The 15,935-nt window shown below is 55.9% G+C and overlaps 1 protein-coding gene and 2 long non-coding RNA genes across 8 annotated transcripts; 2 read left to right on the top strand and 1 right to left on the bottom strand.

Moving 5' to 3' along the window:
• Nucleotides 1-300: 300 nt before the first annotated feature.
• Nucleotides 301-4,968, top strand: LOC118686009 (uncharacterized). Its single transcript, XR_004980088.1, has 6 exons — nucleotides 301-394; nucleotides 1,597-1,699; nucleotides 1,794-2,413; nucleotides 2,621-2,697; nucleotides 3,186-3,297; nucleotides 4,491-4,968. It is a non-coding gene; the product is annotated as an uncharacterized LOC118686009 (long non-coding RNA).
• Nucleotides 1,548-10,963, bottom strand: LOC118686005 (uncharacterized). Of its 6 annotated transcripts, none has more exons than XR_008508355.1 (9): nucleotides 10,645-10,945; nucleotides 7,310-7,434; nucleotides 6,064-6,141; nucleotides 5,851-5,976; nucleotides 5,005-5,235; nucleotides 4,452-4,606; nucleotides 3,220-3,345; nucleotides 2,646-2,847; nucleotides 1,548-1,895 (listed from the first exon to the last, which is right to left on the bottom strand). It is a non-coding gene; the product is annotated as an uncharacterized LOC118686005 (long non-coding RNA). The 6 variants fall into 6 exon arrangements; XR_008508357.1 differs by lacking the exon at nucleotides 1,548-1,895 and adding an exon at nucleotides 6,702-6,796 and having other exon boundaries at nucleotides 2,219-2,847; nucleotides 10,645-10,951; XR_008508354.1 differs by lacking the exon at nucleotides 1,548-1,895 and adding an exon at nucleotides 2,219-2,385 and having other exon boundaries at nucleotides 10,645-10,944.
• Nucleotides 10,964-13,643: 2,680 nt separating this feature from the next.
• Nucleotides 13,644-15,623, top strand: DCTN6 (dynactin subunit 6). The gene is made up of 7 exons (XM_036383002.2): nucleotides 13,644-13,708; nucleotides 13,843-13,907; nucleotides 14,004-14,109; nucleotides 14,660-14,748; nucleotides 14,945-14,992; nucleotides 15,081-15,223; nucleotides 15,308-15,623. The coding sequence occupies exons 1-7, from the start codon at nucleotides 13,686-13,688 to the stop codon at nucleotides 15,404-15,406; spliced, it is 573 nt and encodes a 190-aa protein (XP_036238895.1). The 5' UTR covers nucleotides 13,644-13,685; the 3' UTR covers nucleotides 15,407-15,623.
• The last annotated feature ends 312 nt before the right edge of the window (nucleotides 15,624-15,935 follow it).

Here is a 15,935-nt window from a genome sequence, read left to right as displayed (position 1 = left end):
TGGGGCCGGGACCCAGCAGGGCGCCCTCTGGCGGACACGGAGCGCGGTGCGAGCGCAGCGCCCCCGCGTGGCCGCGGGACAGCGGTGCGGGGGGCGGGGCCGGACGGCACTGCGAGCTGGGCCTGAGGGCACAGGGGGCGGTACCAGGGGCGGGACCTGACAGAACATGGGGCGGTGCCAGGAGCGGAGCCGGGCGGTGAAGGGGGCGGGGCCGGGCGGCACAAGGGGCGCTACCAGCTCAGGTGTGCAGGCCGGGCGTGGCTCAGGTGCTCGGGGCCCCAGGGCGGCTGCGCGGGGCGGGGCCGAGGTGATTTAGACCCCGGAAATTCCCTCGGCCGCCATTTGCTCACTCAGAGCACGGAGCGGACGGGAGCTCCCTGTGCGGGCTCTGCAGGTAAGGCGCGGAGGCTTCGGCCTCCCCTTCAGTCCCTCTCTCTACCCCTCCTTCCTTCTCCGCGTATTCCCTCTCTTTCTCCCCCTGAAACGGTCCTTTCCTCTCCTCCCAAACCCGACCCCCCCTACTCATTCCCGTTCTGTCCCTTTCCCGCTACTCCCTTCTATTCCTCCTCTCTCCACCGTCCCTCTTCTCCCCGCCCCCGGCGTTTCCCTTCCTCTCCCGCTTCCCTCCTCACTCCGACCCCTCTCCCTTCCCGTCCTCACCTCCCCCATCTCTCCTGTCTCCCCGTCCTCCCCTCTCCTCCTTTCCTCGCAGCCGCGGGGCTCGGGGTGCCGGGCAATAATAAAGCCCTGAGGGCCGGAGCCCGGCGACCCCGCCCTCGCTGGGGTCCCCACACGGGGCCGGACCCGCTCTGCGGGTGCCCCCATTGCAGTCCAACACACCGCCCACACCGCCGGGCTCCGGCTTTCCCAACATCACACTGGGGGGGCCTGAGGTGGGGGGCCCTCCTCCTCCGGAGGGGGTCCGGAAAGGGGGTGTGGAAGGGGGTTGGTGGAAGGGGGGTTGGGAGGGGCCCGCTTCGGAGGAGGGAGTCCCTGAGGGGGGGGTCGGGGAGGGCCCCCTCCTCCGGAGGGGGTCCGGGGAAGGGGGCGGTGACTGAGAGGGTAACTCCCCATCCAGGCCCCGCTCGCTCCCCTGGACCCCTTCTCCGGACATGGTCCCGCCCCGGCCCCCTCTCGGGGACTCCCTCCTCCGGACCGGGGCCCGGAGGGGTGGGGCAGGGGGGGGTGTGGCGGGTAGGGGGGAAGGGGGAAACAGAGGCGAGCAGGTCACTCTGCAGCGTGAATACACATTAAAAAAAAAAAAAAAGAATTGCCACATATACATAGCCATCCCCTGGAGTCCTCCCACCACCAACCACCCCCCGTCCGGGGGGAGTTAGCCCCCAGGCACCGCCCCCTCCGCCGGAGGGAGCCCGTCCTAACCCTAACCCCCTCCCGCCCGGGATCCCCTTCAAGATCAAATGGCTACGCCAGGCCCTCCCCGCGCCTTAAATCCCCCCGGGCCCCGGCACGCGCAGCCGCACTGGGGTCTCTCACACCTGTGCCGGCCCCGCCCCCGGGGCCCCGCCTCCCCCCCCCCCGCACCCCGCCCGCCCATAAATCCCGGCGGATCCGCACCTATCCCGCTTTCTGCAGGGGATGCTCATCTCGGGATGCGGCGGGAGTGTCGGTCGGAGCGCTGTGCAGGGATCCGGATCGGGGGCTCCTGCTGGTGCTGCGCGGGGTCCAAGGCGCTCAGGTGGGACCGGGATCTGGTCCCGGGGATTCGGGTCCTGGTCCTGCCGGTATTTCCTGTGGAAGCCAGGCCGATCCGCTTCTTTCTCGGTGGGCAGGGTACAGGTGTCGGGGCCGGAGGATCGAGGTGGCACTGGGGCTGGGATGGAACCGGTATCGCCGCGGGAAGAGCCACTCTGAGACAGGCGCTGCTGCTCTGGCTGCGGCGGTAGGGAACCGGTGCTGTGCCACTGCCATGCCCACCAGGAAGATGATGCTTCCCAGGAGCAGCCTCTGGATTGCGGCTGGCGCCGCCCCGCAGGCCCCCCGGCCCGGTAACCCCACAAGCACCGCACTCCCCTACGAGCCACAGCGCCGCAGCCCCTTCTCCGTGTCTGCACCCCCGGGGGCTGCAGCGCCCCGACCGGGAGCAGCCGCTCTGGGATAGCTGCTGGGGCCGAGCTGTTGCTGCTCCCGCTCTGGTGTGGGTGTGTCTGGTGTGGGACTAGAGCCCCAGGGAAATACAAGGAAAAAACCCCCAGTGTTAAAAAAAACAGTGAAAACTATTTGTTCTTTATTTCCAAAGCTGTGAGGATCATCAAGTTAAATGCTGAGAAGTGACTGCCCAGCTACACATGGAACACGGAATTCTGGCCTTCTCAGCACCCTGCTCCAAACACCTGAGCCAATCCCAGGGTTGTTCCAAAGGTCCTGTGTGGGATGGGAATGACTGCTGCCAGTAAGAGAACTCCTCTACAAATGCAGCTCCTTCCCTCCTGCTAATGCTGCTTTACACACCAGCCCCTGCAATGGCTGTAGGGCAGAACTGGCTGGCACCCAACATGTCAGCACCAAACTCTTCCCCATAACCCTGGTTTTTCTGCCCTTTCCAGGATTTACCCAGCAGCTGTAAATGTGCTCACACAATGTCCCTTTGTTTCCCCAGGAACAACACAAGTCCTGAGGGTTACCTTGCTCTGTGGCCAAAGTTCTTCTGGAGAGTGGTGGGGGACTTTCCTGCAGGTGAGCGTTGCCAGGTCAAAATGATGCTGGCTGCTGAGTCCAGGCCCAGAGGCCGCGGGGTCTCCTGCTCGCTGCCAGCGATGCTCCTTGGTGTTCCCTCAGTGTGTCCCAGCTGGCTGGGAGCGCAGGGCAGGAGGAGGCCAGAAGCTCCTGAAAGGCAAGCAGCACCTCGTGTCTTTGGGATCTGCAGGGGAGGAGCTGTGCCTGCACCGTGGCTCCTCAGCCAGGGGCTGCTCTGACCAGGCACATGGAAATGCTTCAGCCTGGACAGAGACCACCAACAGCCCAGAAGGACCCCAAGGAGCAGCTGGCATTACTGGGAATGCAGGCAAGGGCCCTTTGCAGAGGGGCTCACACAGCAATTCCTGGTTCAGAGCTGCCACACAGCTGCCAGCTATGTCCCAGCCACCCCAAATCCCTTCCCTCCTCCCCAGCCTGAGGCCATCATCCATCAGCAGCATTAAAGCCAAGGCAATCTTCCCCCACAGATATTAAATCCCAGGCAGTAGCCCTCAGAGATACCTGAAAATCAGTGGGATGGAGTTTGGAGTTTTCCAGGGATCCAGCTGGAAGTGCAGATGTCATGGAAAGCTTTCCCAGGTAGGTCCCACTGGAGGTGTGCTGAAGACAGAGATGCACATCCCTTTCCTGAGAGAAAAGAATTTGTAGAGGCCACTGCTGAGGCTCTGAAAGGAGCTGAGCTTCTGCAGGGAGAGATGTCCCCACCTGGGCACAGGGGCTGCCTCAGCACAGGCTGGGAGCACATCTGGCCACTGCCTTCTCCTGCTTTAAAACACCAACTGCATCTTCTCCATCCTGGAGCTCAGGGGGGTGAAATCAGCTCCATTCCAGGCAGCTCTGTCCAGTAAGCCCAGGGACACCATTGGGGTGAGGGTTCTAAATAGCCAGTTCTATGGAATAGAACCCTGTCCTTGTCCCTGTGCTGCTGAGCCTCCTTGGAAGCTCTGCTGGCTCCTGACACAGCTGCTGTCCAAGGCAGCAGCTCTGCATGGGAATACCCACACTCCATGGGGCACTGTGAGGTTACTGCAGTGGCAATGGAGCAGGGAAGTTGGGGCTATGGGTATAATTCATCAGATCTAGCACAGCTGACAGGGAACCCCAAATCTGGGCACCACACAGAGAACAATCTTTGTCCTGCCCTGTCAGCTCAAACCCCTGGGCTGGGAAGTTTTGGGAATAAAATGAACAGAATTATACAAACCACAGCAAGTGGCATCACCCAGAGGGACAATCCAGGTCCCAGACAATTCCTCCACAATCCACTATGGGGGAAAGCATCCCTGTGCCTGCCAGGAGCTCTGACTCTGCTTTTCCTACCAGCTCCTGAGCAGTGTCAGGGCCACCATGAGGGCTTTAAAATCCAAATAAACCCCATATCCCACACAGTGAATAATCCAAATAAAGAAATGCATTCTTGTCATCAAAGCTCAAAACTGTGTTAGGAGTTCTGACAACAAGTTAATGGGATTCCCAGGATTCTCATTAATGCTCTTGGTTTCATTTTTATGTATTTTTAATCCCTCAGTGGGCAGCCTGTACAACTTATCCTGGGATTTAGAGGCTGAGCAGGGCTGGCTTTGGATTGACCTTCACCTCTGGCCCCAGCCTGTGCAAACACACCTTGTGCCAGGCTGGGTGAACTCATCACCTCAGCTTTTCCCTCCTAAATATCCCATACTTATTTCCCTATAGATTAACTCACATTTTGCCCCAAACCATCCACTCCTCACCTCCATGTGACCTCCAAGTGTCCATTCTGTTCCTCACAGGTGCCCTGGTGACACCATGTTGGTCCCTTTGTCTTTCTCCAGCCCGAGGCTGCTCCTCTGCTCGCTCTCTCCAGCCTCATCGTACAGGGATCCTCTTCTCCCTTCCCTGCTGGCTGCTGCCAAGGAAGGAGGACACAGTGAGTCTCCAGTGCTGACCCCTTAGCCCTGGAGAGTCCTGGCTGTGGGCCCCAGGGGCCTCAGATTTCCCAGGGAAATTGTCTGCTGGTCTCCCTTCAATGACCTCAGCAATTCCCTCAAAAATGCCACCTCACTCCCCCTGACATCCCCTCACATTTTCCTACACAAACAGTTCTTGTATCCCCTCTAGATTACACCAGGTTTTCAGCTACATGAATGGCATCATCTATGCCCACTGCTCGTTATTCACCCAACCAAAATCAAGAGCAAATGTTGGTTAGGCTTTAATAACAACTTGAAATAACTTTAGAGCAAAATAAATCACCTTTTTCTTCTGTTTTTTGGGGTTTTTTGCTCCTTCAGCTGCTGGACTTACCTCTGAGGATGTGTGCTGAGCTCTGGGTGGAGGGGACTGTCAGGCTGAATGGCTGTGAGTTTGTGTTCTTCTCACTGGGGCATCAGCAATTCCCCCAGTCCCTTTGCCCAGGCTGTTCCATGTGGCTGTGGTCAGGCTGTGGCAGCACAGGCAGACACAGCTCTCAGCACTCCCTGCTCCAAACACAACTCTGGCCTCCATTGCAATCTGTCTCTGCTGGGAGGTTTTCTCCTAGAGAAATCCAAGAATTGCTCGTGGCAATTTGGAGAATGAATTTCCACAAAGGGAAGTAAGGGATAAAATCCTGCTCTAGGAGCCCTTGGGATCTGCAGGGCTGGTTAGGGAAGGGGACATTCGCTCCCTGCAGTGCACACACACCCACCTGCAGCACCCAGCACAGCCTGCCAGCTGGGCTCTGCCAGCCCCTCTCTGAGCACCCTCCCTGTGCTGCTCCCTCTCAGGGCCTTTGGCAATCCAACCCTGAGCCTGAGCAGCCCAAAGCTCTGTCTGGCAGCCCAGGGACAAAGGGACACTCCCAGGGATGAGGCACATTCCCAGCAAACGCTCCCAACAGAGCACAGAGGCACACCTGGAGCTCCTGTGTGGGGCTGGCAGGAGGGCACAGCCCCCAGCTGGGGTGGCAGTGGCAGTGACAGCAGCAAAGTGCCACAGTCTGATAGCACAACACAGACACCAAGGCCAGCAATGCCCGTGGGAGGTGCACAATTAATTCTGCTCCCTGTGCTGCCCCATCCCAGCAGGAAAGCTCCAGGGGGGATGGAAACTCCTCCCCCTTCCCCCCAGCCCCAGATAAGCACTCCTCAGTTTCAAGCACCCAGTTCTCACCTCCAGCCTGCTCCCGGGGCTGCTGCCACATTCCTGACAAGGTGCCAAAGGCCACCTGGGACAGGGCTCCCTCTGTGTCTCAGGGCTTGGGGATGGCAGGGACCAGGCTGCTCCAGCAAGGACAGCCTGAAACCAGAGCAGATGTCCCAGGGTTAGCAACGGGCTGGGGACAGGAGTTCTGAAAACAGCCCCCAAAATGTTCAGTGATCATACCTTTAAAATGGCTCCAAAGGGCAGCAGCTCCGGTGCCAGACCAGTACCTGCACGATTCCCTGTGCCAGCCCTGGCTCACTGAAAAACAAAACAAATCAACAATCACCCAGGCCTTGTTTGCAGAATTCCTGATCCAAACCCTCACCTTTCCTGCCCAGTACTGAGGGAAATCTGACACAGCATTAATAAGTGACCTTTGCTGAGAGCAGCCATCATCCCAGTCCTCCAGCCTTGGCAAGATTTTGCAGTGAATGGACCTAAGTTCTAATCCTAAACCTAAATTTCTGTCAGTTTTTGTTAGAAAGGCACTGAACAGTAAATCATGCAACAGAATTGAAAACTTGCACAAGGAATAACAAGGCCCAGAGCAAACCCAACCACCCCCATCACTGCTGCACCCCAATGTTGGGAGAAATGCTGATATCATTTCTAAATACTCCCCTTCCCTCCCACTCAGTCCTTCACTGCACATCCCTGGAGAGGATTGATTCCATCTTTTGTTGCCAACAGCACCTCTCCAGCCCAAAGCCCACTTCTCACAGACACAAACTAAGCAAGCCTAAGGCATTGTTCCAAGCAGCAGATGCAATTCCTGAACTCCTTTTTCCCTGGATTCTAAGCACTTGCAGGAAACTCACCTCAGCCCAGAGACTGTTCTGCTTTCCCAGAGGGAAATACAGCCTGATGGGATGGGCCACAGCTCTGGCACCACATTGCCCTTGTTCCTGCTGACCTGGAAAGCCACAGGTAAACCCAGTCCCTCAGAGCCCATCCCTGGGCACCAGGAGAGCTGGAGCTGTTCCCAGATCCGAGGGCCCTGCAGGGCTGTGCTGACACGAGCACAGGCTGACCACTGTGCCCAGCACATCCCTCATTCTCCTCCCATTGCTCCCAAATCCTCCCAGCCCTGCCCCTGCATCTGTGCCAGGGCCAGTGCCTGCCCCCGGCCCGAGCAGAGGCTGTCACCCAGCCCTGCACCGGCTGCCAGCCCTGGCAGAGCTGGGAATGCACTGAGAGCTCCCGAACCCCCAGAGCAGTCCTTGGGTGCACAGATAATGCCCAACCTGCCCCTCAGGGCACAGCCAACACCACAACTCCAGCATCCCCAGGGAACTCTGGCATTTGTCTCTTCACCTCTGCCCTTCTCCAGCAGACACAGCTGGGGCTGGGCTGTCAGCAATGGCATTCCCATGGCAGTTAATCCCAGCAGAGAGGAAAAGAGGAGCCCTGTGTCCCTCTGACTCACCCCACAGCATGGGCAGGACCAGAGCCCTCCAGCGCAGACCCCTGGTGCTGAGGCCTCTTGCCTTTGGCTGCTTAAACACCAAAGCTTTTGGCAAAGATGGGAGGAGTTTGATGATTTTTCCTGTCCTGAAAGAGAGGAGAAAAAGAAAATTAAGTCCACTGTGGAAGTCAAAGGATCCCAGCTCTCATACTTGTGCTCTGATTGCTCACTATGGGGTTTTATCCATGAGAGGTGACACCAATTCAAACATAAACGTGTCCTTTTCCAGCACTTTTATTCCTGACTATTTCAGACATTGAAACGATGCTCATTTTTCTTATTGCATTCTCTGCCCAATTTTAACAGAACCATTTTTATCCCAGACCCCACGTGTCAGCCATTCCATCCTTTACCATTGGACTTTGCACAAAGGAAGGGACACCCAGGATGCTGCATCACAAGAAATCCCAAAGAGAATCCCCTCCAAAACCTCACAGAGAAAGGGTTTTTGCTTTTGGGACACAAGAAAGGCCTTTGACCATTTGCATCCACGTGGAAAGCCCACACTGAGCACTTGGTTTTAAAGATGTTGCACTTGAAATTACAGACATGGAATTGCCTTGGGATTTGGCATTTCCTGCACCCACACAAACACATTCAAGGAATTAAGTGCAGAGTCCTGAAGTTTGGTTATTCCAATGCTGTTTTGGTAGTGCCACTTGACACACTAAAATCCACAGCAACACTTCAAAAAATGAAAAGCAACTTTCACCCGCACATCCCCCTTCCTTTCGATTTTGCAGTTTTGGGGTCCTCTTAAGAACAGGTTAAAGAGAAGAAGAAGAAAAGCCCAGGACCTACTACCAGCTAGTGCACCAACCACCTGTTTTCCATAGATTCTCCTTACAGCTGGTGGCTTTTCTAAGAAAGCTTCAGCTCAACCTTATCACAATCACCTGGCAGCACTCACTATTAGCCCCAAAGGCCAGTGCACATCTGTGTGCTACCTCAGGAAGCTCAGTCGCTCTCTGTGGGACAAAACCTGGTTTGGGCCCAAGAGCTGACTCTGCTCCCTGCGAGCTGAACTATCCAGCTGTAGGATGCAGCTGGATGCTGAAGGGCAGAGTGTGTAACCCTCTGTGAAAGCCAGGCTCCAAAGGCAGCCCTTGATGCCCCAGCAGTGCTGCTGGAAGCGCTGGCAGCACTTGGTACAGATGAGATGGAGCCTCCCCACAGCTCTGTCCCCTGGCACCGAGGGTGGCACAGCAGAAAGGCCGATGGAAGTAAAACAAACGCTGGATTTCAATGGACGCTGATGGGACTGAAAGCCCCAGGCCAGAGCTGCTCCCTGCCCAGCACAGGAGCTCCCAGTGCTGCTGCAGGGCACAGGCTCTGAGGGAACCCTGCAGCTGGGACAGGAACGCAGCAACAACAATTCCCAGGCACAAAGAGATCCCCAGCTGCTCCAACAACTGAACCTCTGTGGCTCAGCCTCACGGGGTGTCCCTGCTCCAGGCAGGATGAGCCACACAGCCCCCGAGGCTGGGCTCACACCCTGCCCTACCAGCAGAAAACAAGGGGTTAATGAAGCTTTGGGGACACCTTCTGTCCCCAGAGTGCTCTGACACAACATCCAGCAGTGTGGATCTTTAATAAAGACAGCTTGTACCTATCCTTGCAACAGACTCACCGATGTTATTTCCTCAAAGTCTCTGTTTTAAAATATTTTGCTATTGCAAGGGTTTAAACAAGACTGACCATGAGCCCTGCACCCTTGCCATGCTCCAAGCCCTAAGGAAGCGCTGGATATCCTCACACTCATTCAAGCTGAGGGAGCTGCTGCAGCATTTAAAACATTTCAAAACCACCCCTGCCCTGAGGGTGTCCAGACCTGGGAGGTGCCTGGGTGCCAGCCCAGCATCAGAGATGGGACATCGGGAGACCGAGCAGACAACACCCACTGCAGCCTCTGCACTCTCAGCACTCCAGCTGCACCATCCTCATTGCTCAGGGACTCTCAGCTCTGTTTCCAGGACTCCCATCAGGTAACTGAGGGCCCTTTCCAGATGCAAATCCCCAAAGAGCCACTGCTCTCCTCTCCACCCACCCTCCTGCTCCAACTTTTACCCCTTTGATAGCCACCACCCCACCCAGGACAAAGAAGGAGGCTCTCAGGTGCCAACTGAGACCCAAATCGTCCCAGGTGGCTCAGGAAAGGAATACAAACAAACTCATCCCTTCTAGGGTAACAAAATGTCTTGGTGCCCAGTTCCTGTTTCCTAAGGCAAAACACAGGGATCAGGGGAAAATGGCAAGTCCAAAACCCAACAAAACCTGGTTTTGCATCGGTTTCCATCAAGACTGTTCAGGTTTCCCAGTGCCCCTCAGCTGCAGCCACAGGAGCAGCTTCTCTCTGGGACCCAGGGGGGTGGGCACAGGGACACCCATCCCACTGCTTCCCGGAAAACAGAGCTCAGCCCACCCCAGAAATATAAATAACAAATGCAGTTATTGCCTTTGCCATTTATCTATTAGCTCTGGCACGGTATTATTGACCACAAAAATCCTGAGAGAGTACAATCTGTAACTACTGCTCTTGATAAAGTATAATCTGTCAGTTCATGTATGCCCTGCATAGCTTTTATAAATAGCAGTGTAATAGATACTATTTTAGACTGCAGCATAATAGAGACTGTGAAATGTTAAAATGCTTTTACATGTAAGGAACTCAGAAAATGGTGTCAGATAATTAGGTGATTTCCCACATTTGGGGACAATCTTATCTGAAACACAAGATAACAGAAACAGAAACCAGAGCACTGAGAAAAAAGGAAAAATTTATTGACCCTCGTTATCAAATAACGAGGGAGTGAAAATAAAACAGGATGGCACCACAGGAAGAAATAAAGTATACTGGTTTAAGCCACAAGATGGCATGAAGGTTAAAACCAAGCAAAAGAACATCTAAACTCAAAGGACTGTTTGAATATGTATAAACTATAATGAATATGCTCACACCACTGCAATGTAACACAATATAGAGAACACGGTTTAAGGTAACCGGGTGCTCCTGGCAAACAGCCAAGCACCCCAGCGCTGCCTTTTATCCCTTAACAAACGTGTAAAAATTCTAAAGAGTGAACTTTGTTTCTCACACAATAAAGCGCTGCCCCCGCAGCTGGGACGAGCCTCAGCTTTATTCCACGGAACACGATCCCAGAGAGCCGAAAGGCCCGGGACAGACCCGTCCCACCCACAGCGGGTCCCACGCAGCAGCGCCCGAAGCAGCCCCGGCCCCCTGTGAGTGCCCCGGCCCCGGTGCCCCCGGCCCAGCTCCCTCCCCTCCGGCCGCTCACCTGAGGGCACCGCCCGCTGCCTCCCGGCGCTGCTGCCGAGCCAAGGGCATTGTCCCCGCTCCTGGCCCAAAGGCCGCGTTCTGCGCTGCAGGGCGCGCTCCGGGGGACGCGGGGCCGGGCAGGGACAGGGTGACCCGGGCTGAGGCGGCTGTCCCAGCGCTCTGTCCCCTCACGGGGCTCAGGCCGGGGAGCGGGGCCCTGCCAGCGGCCGCCACTGCACCGCGGAGCAGAGTCAGGTACGGCCGAAGAGCCGAGTGTGGCCGAGTGGAGCCGCCAACAGCCGAGTGTGGCCGAGAACAGCCGAGCGTACCCGAAGGGCCGACTCTGGCCGCGATTTGCCGAATCGATCCGAGCTTAGCTCAGGTGAACTGAACGGAACGGGACGAACCGCGTTCAGCCGAACCGAACTAGATAAGCCCAACCGAACTGGATAAGCCGAACCAACCTGAACATGACGGAGTCGGTCGAACCGAGCTGAGCTCCGAATGCAGCGAGCGGCTCCCAGTCCGGCCGAACAGAACCGAGCTCAGCCGAACCCTGAGAGCGGCTCCGAGTTCAGCCGAACCGAGCCGAGCTCGGCCGAACCCGGCCTGCTGCTCTCGTGCTCGTTAATTAGCGCCAGTGCAGTCACAGCCTAATGAGCACTGAACGTGTCACAGACACATCAGCCACCCTCCTGACACTGATGCTCCCAGGGATTTTCCTTTTTCCAGGGTCCAGAACTCATCCAAAGGAGTGAGAAAATGCTGTCGGCATAAGGAGCTGCACAGTTCTTGGGAAGGTCCTTGCTGGACAAATGACACAAAGGGCACAGGGAGCATTTAAAGCAAACCAAGTGACAAAAAGCCACCTTTAGGTCAGAGAGAGGCTGAATCCCCATAAGGAAATCCACTGAAAAATAAGCTAAGTGATGGAAATTCAGGTTTTGGCTGTGGCCACCACAGGAAATGAAATCATATTATTAGGAAATGTTATCATATTATCCCAAATAGTCACAGAACAAAACAAATAAAGGCATTTTAAATCCTAAGCTTATGAAGTGGAAGTGCAAATGAGACCAAATGCACAAATTCAGGTAAGATATGGACTGTAATCACTGTTTCTGTGGTTAATGGCTTCGTGTTCGAACCTCAGTGACCCCCCTCTCCTCTGTCACCTGTGTGTCCTTGATGTGTTTCCTTGAGTGGCCCAGAATACCTTGGAAGAGATTCTTCACCTGATCCTGCCTGTATTTGTCAGAAATGGTTCACTTAGACAGCAGTTACAAACAAGCACTAACTGCTTCCTAGAGCTTATTCTCCTCTCACACGTAGATCTGCTATTTGTGCTGCCATCAAGGTAAACCTGTGTGACCTACCCTCGTGCCTGACAGGCACATTCTGAAAACAGCACAGCTTTTGAACACTTACTTTGCAATGTATTCCCTACAACTCTACTCCCTGCTCTGTAATTCCCTTCCTTGTTACTCCTAGAAGTTGTTTTCCTTCCAAGACACTCGCAAGTCTTACTAACCACACAAAGTAATTCTGCAATAGTGAAGTCTCCAGACAAGTTAAACAGGAAGCTTAAGACCATTAAAGTATAAATTAAACACTAAGCAGCCATGAAAAATCAAGATATTTGAGAAATATGCAGCAGTAAGGGCAAAGCTACTTCTGACTATGTACGACATTGTTGGGGGAGATGGTTCCAAGGAAATTTAAAAAAAAAAAAGTAGTTTCAGACAGCATGGCACTGGCCTTGAGCAGTACTTGTAGCTGTAACCTTCCCATCTTTCCACACGCCTGGCTCTCAGAGAAAGCCCATCCCAGACAGGCGCTGGGATAATTGCTGCTGTTTTAGGCCAGCCGCAGTTCCCGGGGCTGTCTGTGGGAGGGCAGCACCGCCAGGATTAAAATTGTCCATCTGGGTTTTTTTACACTCCGCTCCACGCACTGTCCTCACCCAGCTATTCCACATCTTTCCCGCAGTGCTGGAGGGAGTGCACATGGGAATGAACGCTTCCAGAACACGGCCACGCTTCCTCCTGCCAGCAGACTTACCTTAAACTTCCGAAGCAACTGCTCTATCACTTGTCTGGTCCTCGTCTGGCTGTTGATTCTTATTTTGGTTTCTGACCCAAAAGCCAGAGTGAAAACTGATGTCTGGGAACAAGAACAGCAACACCACGGCCTGAACCTGAGGCACACCTCACTGGGCAGGGCTCCCTGCCCCTCAGGTGATAAAGCCAAGCCTAAAATTTCCTACCTCGTGGTTGTAGAAGTGGCCATTGATAGAGAACCTGTGAGTTTCTACTTCTGTCCTGGTGATGGTGGGGAGCTTGGTCCTCCTGCGCACGGCCGCGCCATCGCTGCTGCTGCGTGGGTGGGTGGCACAGTCGAGCTCCTGCTCCCTCCTGGACCTGAGAGTGTGACTTTCATAGCATGGATAACCTGGACAGAAGAGAACCACACGTCCTGTGCAGCTGCCAGCACCCCCAGAGGAGGGAGGCTCTCAGTGAAGGGCTTCATTTACTGTTTACTATTTATTATTTTTGGGGCGGTGGAGCAGGAAAGGAACAAGGCAGAGGCATACGATGAATAGGGGTTGCAGGGGTTGCAGTTTGCTGATTTATTTGTTTCACTGCCCTGAGACTGCCCGCGTGGGGCTGGCTCCACTTAAGTGCCAACAACGCGGGACTTGGAACCCCCCCAAAAAATATACAACTTTGTCTCCACTTCTGAGGGGGCGAAAAAAAAGGAAAAGCCTCATTTATTTATTTATTTCAGTATCCTAAAGCGGGCCAAAAGAGCGTGGTGCCCCCAAACAGGGGACTCGGTGTCTGTTTCTCAAGCATGAACACGCAGGACGCTCTCTGAGCCCCCAAACACGGGACTCGCTCTCTCTGTCCAGGTGTCCGCCTCAGCCGAGCCCCTTTCCGAGCCCCTTTCCTCACCTGGGGCGGTCCCGGGGATCCCGCCGTTCCCGGGGTACCGGGGGAGCGGCCGGGGCCGGGCCGGCCCGCGCAGCTCCGCCCCGCGCAGGCGCCGCTGGCCGCGGCCATGGCGGAGAAGGCGCAGAAGAGGTGAGTGAGTCTTGTTCCCGCCGCGATCCCTCCCGGTTCCTCCCCGATCCCCCTGCCACGGCCACGCCGGGATGCAGCGTCCCCTCCCGGTTCGTGGGCGGACCCCCCGGTGACCGCCCCATTGCTCCCCGCAGCGTGAAGATCGCGCCGGGCGCCGTGGTGTGCGTGGAGAGCGAGATCCGCGGGGACGTGACCATCGGTAAGGGCCCTGTCCCCCGGCTCGGCCCCGGCCCCGGCCCCGGCCCCGTCCGTTCCGCCGGGGCGGGCGCGGGGTGACGCCGGGCTGTCCCCGCAGGTCCCCGGACCGTGATCCACCCCAAGGCCCGCATCATCGCCGAGGCGGGGCCTATCGTCATCGGAGAGGGGAACCTGATCGAGGAGCAAGCAGTCATCATCAACGGGTCCGTGCGACACCCTGGGGGGCCTTAAAAAACCTGGGGAGGTAGAGTTTGTTAAAAAAAAAAATCACTTCGTGCTTTTGTGTACACCTGTGGCACTATGGCTTGGGGGGAAGCCACAGAGTCACAAGGCCTGTCCAGCCTGGCCTTGGACACTTCCAGGGCTGGGGCAGCCACTATTGCCTTGGGGAGCCTATTCCAGTGTCTTACTCCCATCACAGTAAAGATTTTCTTACCTTTACATAACCTAGTTTTCTCCTCTTTAAGTCCGTGCCCATTACTCCTTGTTCTGTCACTCCAGTTCCTGACAGAGTCCCTCTCCAGCTTCCTTGAAGGCCCCCTTCAAATACTGGATTGTTTCTAAGTCCCCTTCTGAATCCTTCTCAAGCCGACAGAGTAGAAGAATCCTAATCCAAAGCAGTCTCAAAATTCTGATAGTCCAGCTCAGTTGGGTGTGGTATCTGTGGCTTCAGTCTGTCCTGAAGTTGACCTGCTACACAGAGCACTATCATTGTTTATCTCAGACGTGGAAATCTGTTCTTCCTTCCCGCAGGTACCCAGAAAATATAACCCCAGAGTGCGAAGATGTGGAGCCCAAGCCCATGGTCATTGGCACCAACAATGTTTTTGAGGTTGGGTGCTGTATCCTGGCTGTGCAGTGACAAACCATCTGGCACATTGTGCTTCTGGATCTCTCCACGGGGGGGAGACATCTCTGGGGCTCTGTCAGGGTTCAGATAGCCCAGGGCTGGGTGATGCTTTGAAAATGGCATCAGGGTTTTTCACTTGTTGAAAAAAAGCAAAGCCTTTTACAATTCTACTTAACACAGACCCGTAGATTCCCAAGCGATGAAGGTGGGAGACAACAACGTCATAGAATCCAAAGGTAACTCTGGGCTCAGTTCCTTTGGCCCTGCTGTAAATGCTGTGGGGACAGCTCTCACAGGGACTCCTCCCTCTGCTCTCCCTGGCAGCGTTTGTAGGCAGGAACGTGATCCTGACGAGCGGCTGCATCATCGGGGCCTGCTGCAACGTGAACACCTATGAGGTGATCCCGGAGAACACCGTCATCTACGGGGCCGACTGCCTGCGCCGTGTGCAGACTGAGCGGCCTCAGGTGTGTGTGTGGGTGTGGGGGGCATGGCTGCCACCTCCGGTCCCCCTCGGCTGTGCCCTCACCTCCCCTGCCCTCCCTTTCCAGCCCCAGACGCTGCAGCTGGATTTCCTGATGAAGATCCTGCCCAACTACCACCACCTGAAGAAGACCATGAAGGCCGCATCCACCCCTGTGAAGAGCTGAGCACCCACCTCACGTTCCAGTGCCTGGGAATCACTACACACTCCGGGAAGAGTCCGGTCTCTACATCCCTCATTCCATCAAACCATTTCTTCCTTCTTTGTGTCATTTATTTATCTTCCACCGGGAATCTCAAACCTGCATTGAGTCTGTTGTCTCTCACACATTAACTCTATTGTTCGTGCTCTGTTTCGGGAATAAAATGCCTCCTGTTCCTGTGTCCGAGGGAACCGCAGCCCTTGGACTGTGCGGGGTGCGGTGCCTGGGTCACACGGGCGCTGTCGGGGCGGGGACAGCCCCGGTGCCACCTGTCCCGTCGAGCCGGCAGAGGGCGGTGTGACCCTGCGCTCCACGAGGGTCCCGGCCCCGCATCCCGGATCCACGCGGGCCCCGGGGTGGGAAAGGCTCCATGCACCCGGTGCCACCCTCCACCCCTTCCCCCGGAGGCTGTTGCTGCTCGGGTTCCCTCCCGGAGGACCCAGGGCGGAGCTCAACCTTGTCCACTCGTTCCACTGGAGCCTGGGGACTCACT

Source organism: Molothrus ater, chromosome 4 (assembly GCF_012460135.2).
Source record: "Molothrus ater isolate BHLD 08-10-18 breed brown headed cowbird chromosome 4, BPBGC_Mater_1.1, whole genome shotgun sequence".
In the NCBI taxonomy this organism is placed as follows: Eukaryota; Metazoa; Chordata; class Aves; order Passeriformes; family Icteridae; genus Molothrus; species Molothrus ater.
Note: the sequence above shows the minus strand (reverse complement) of the source record. Positions and strands in the feature narration are given on the sequence as shown.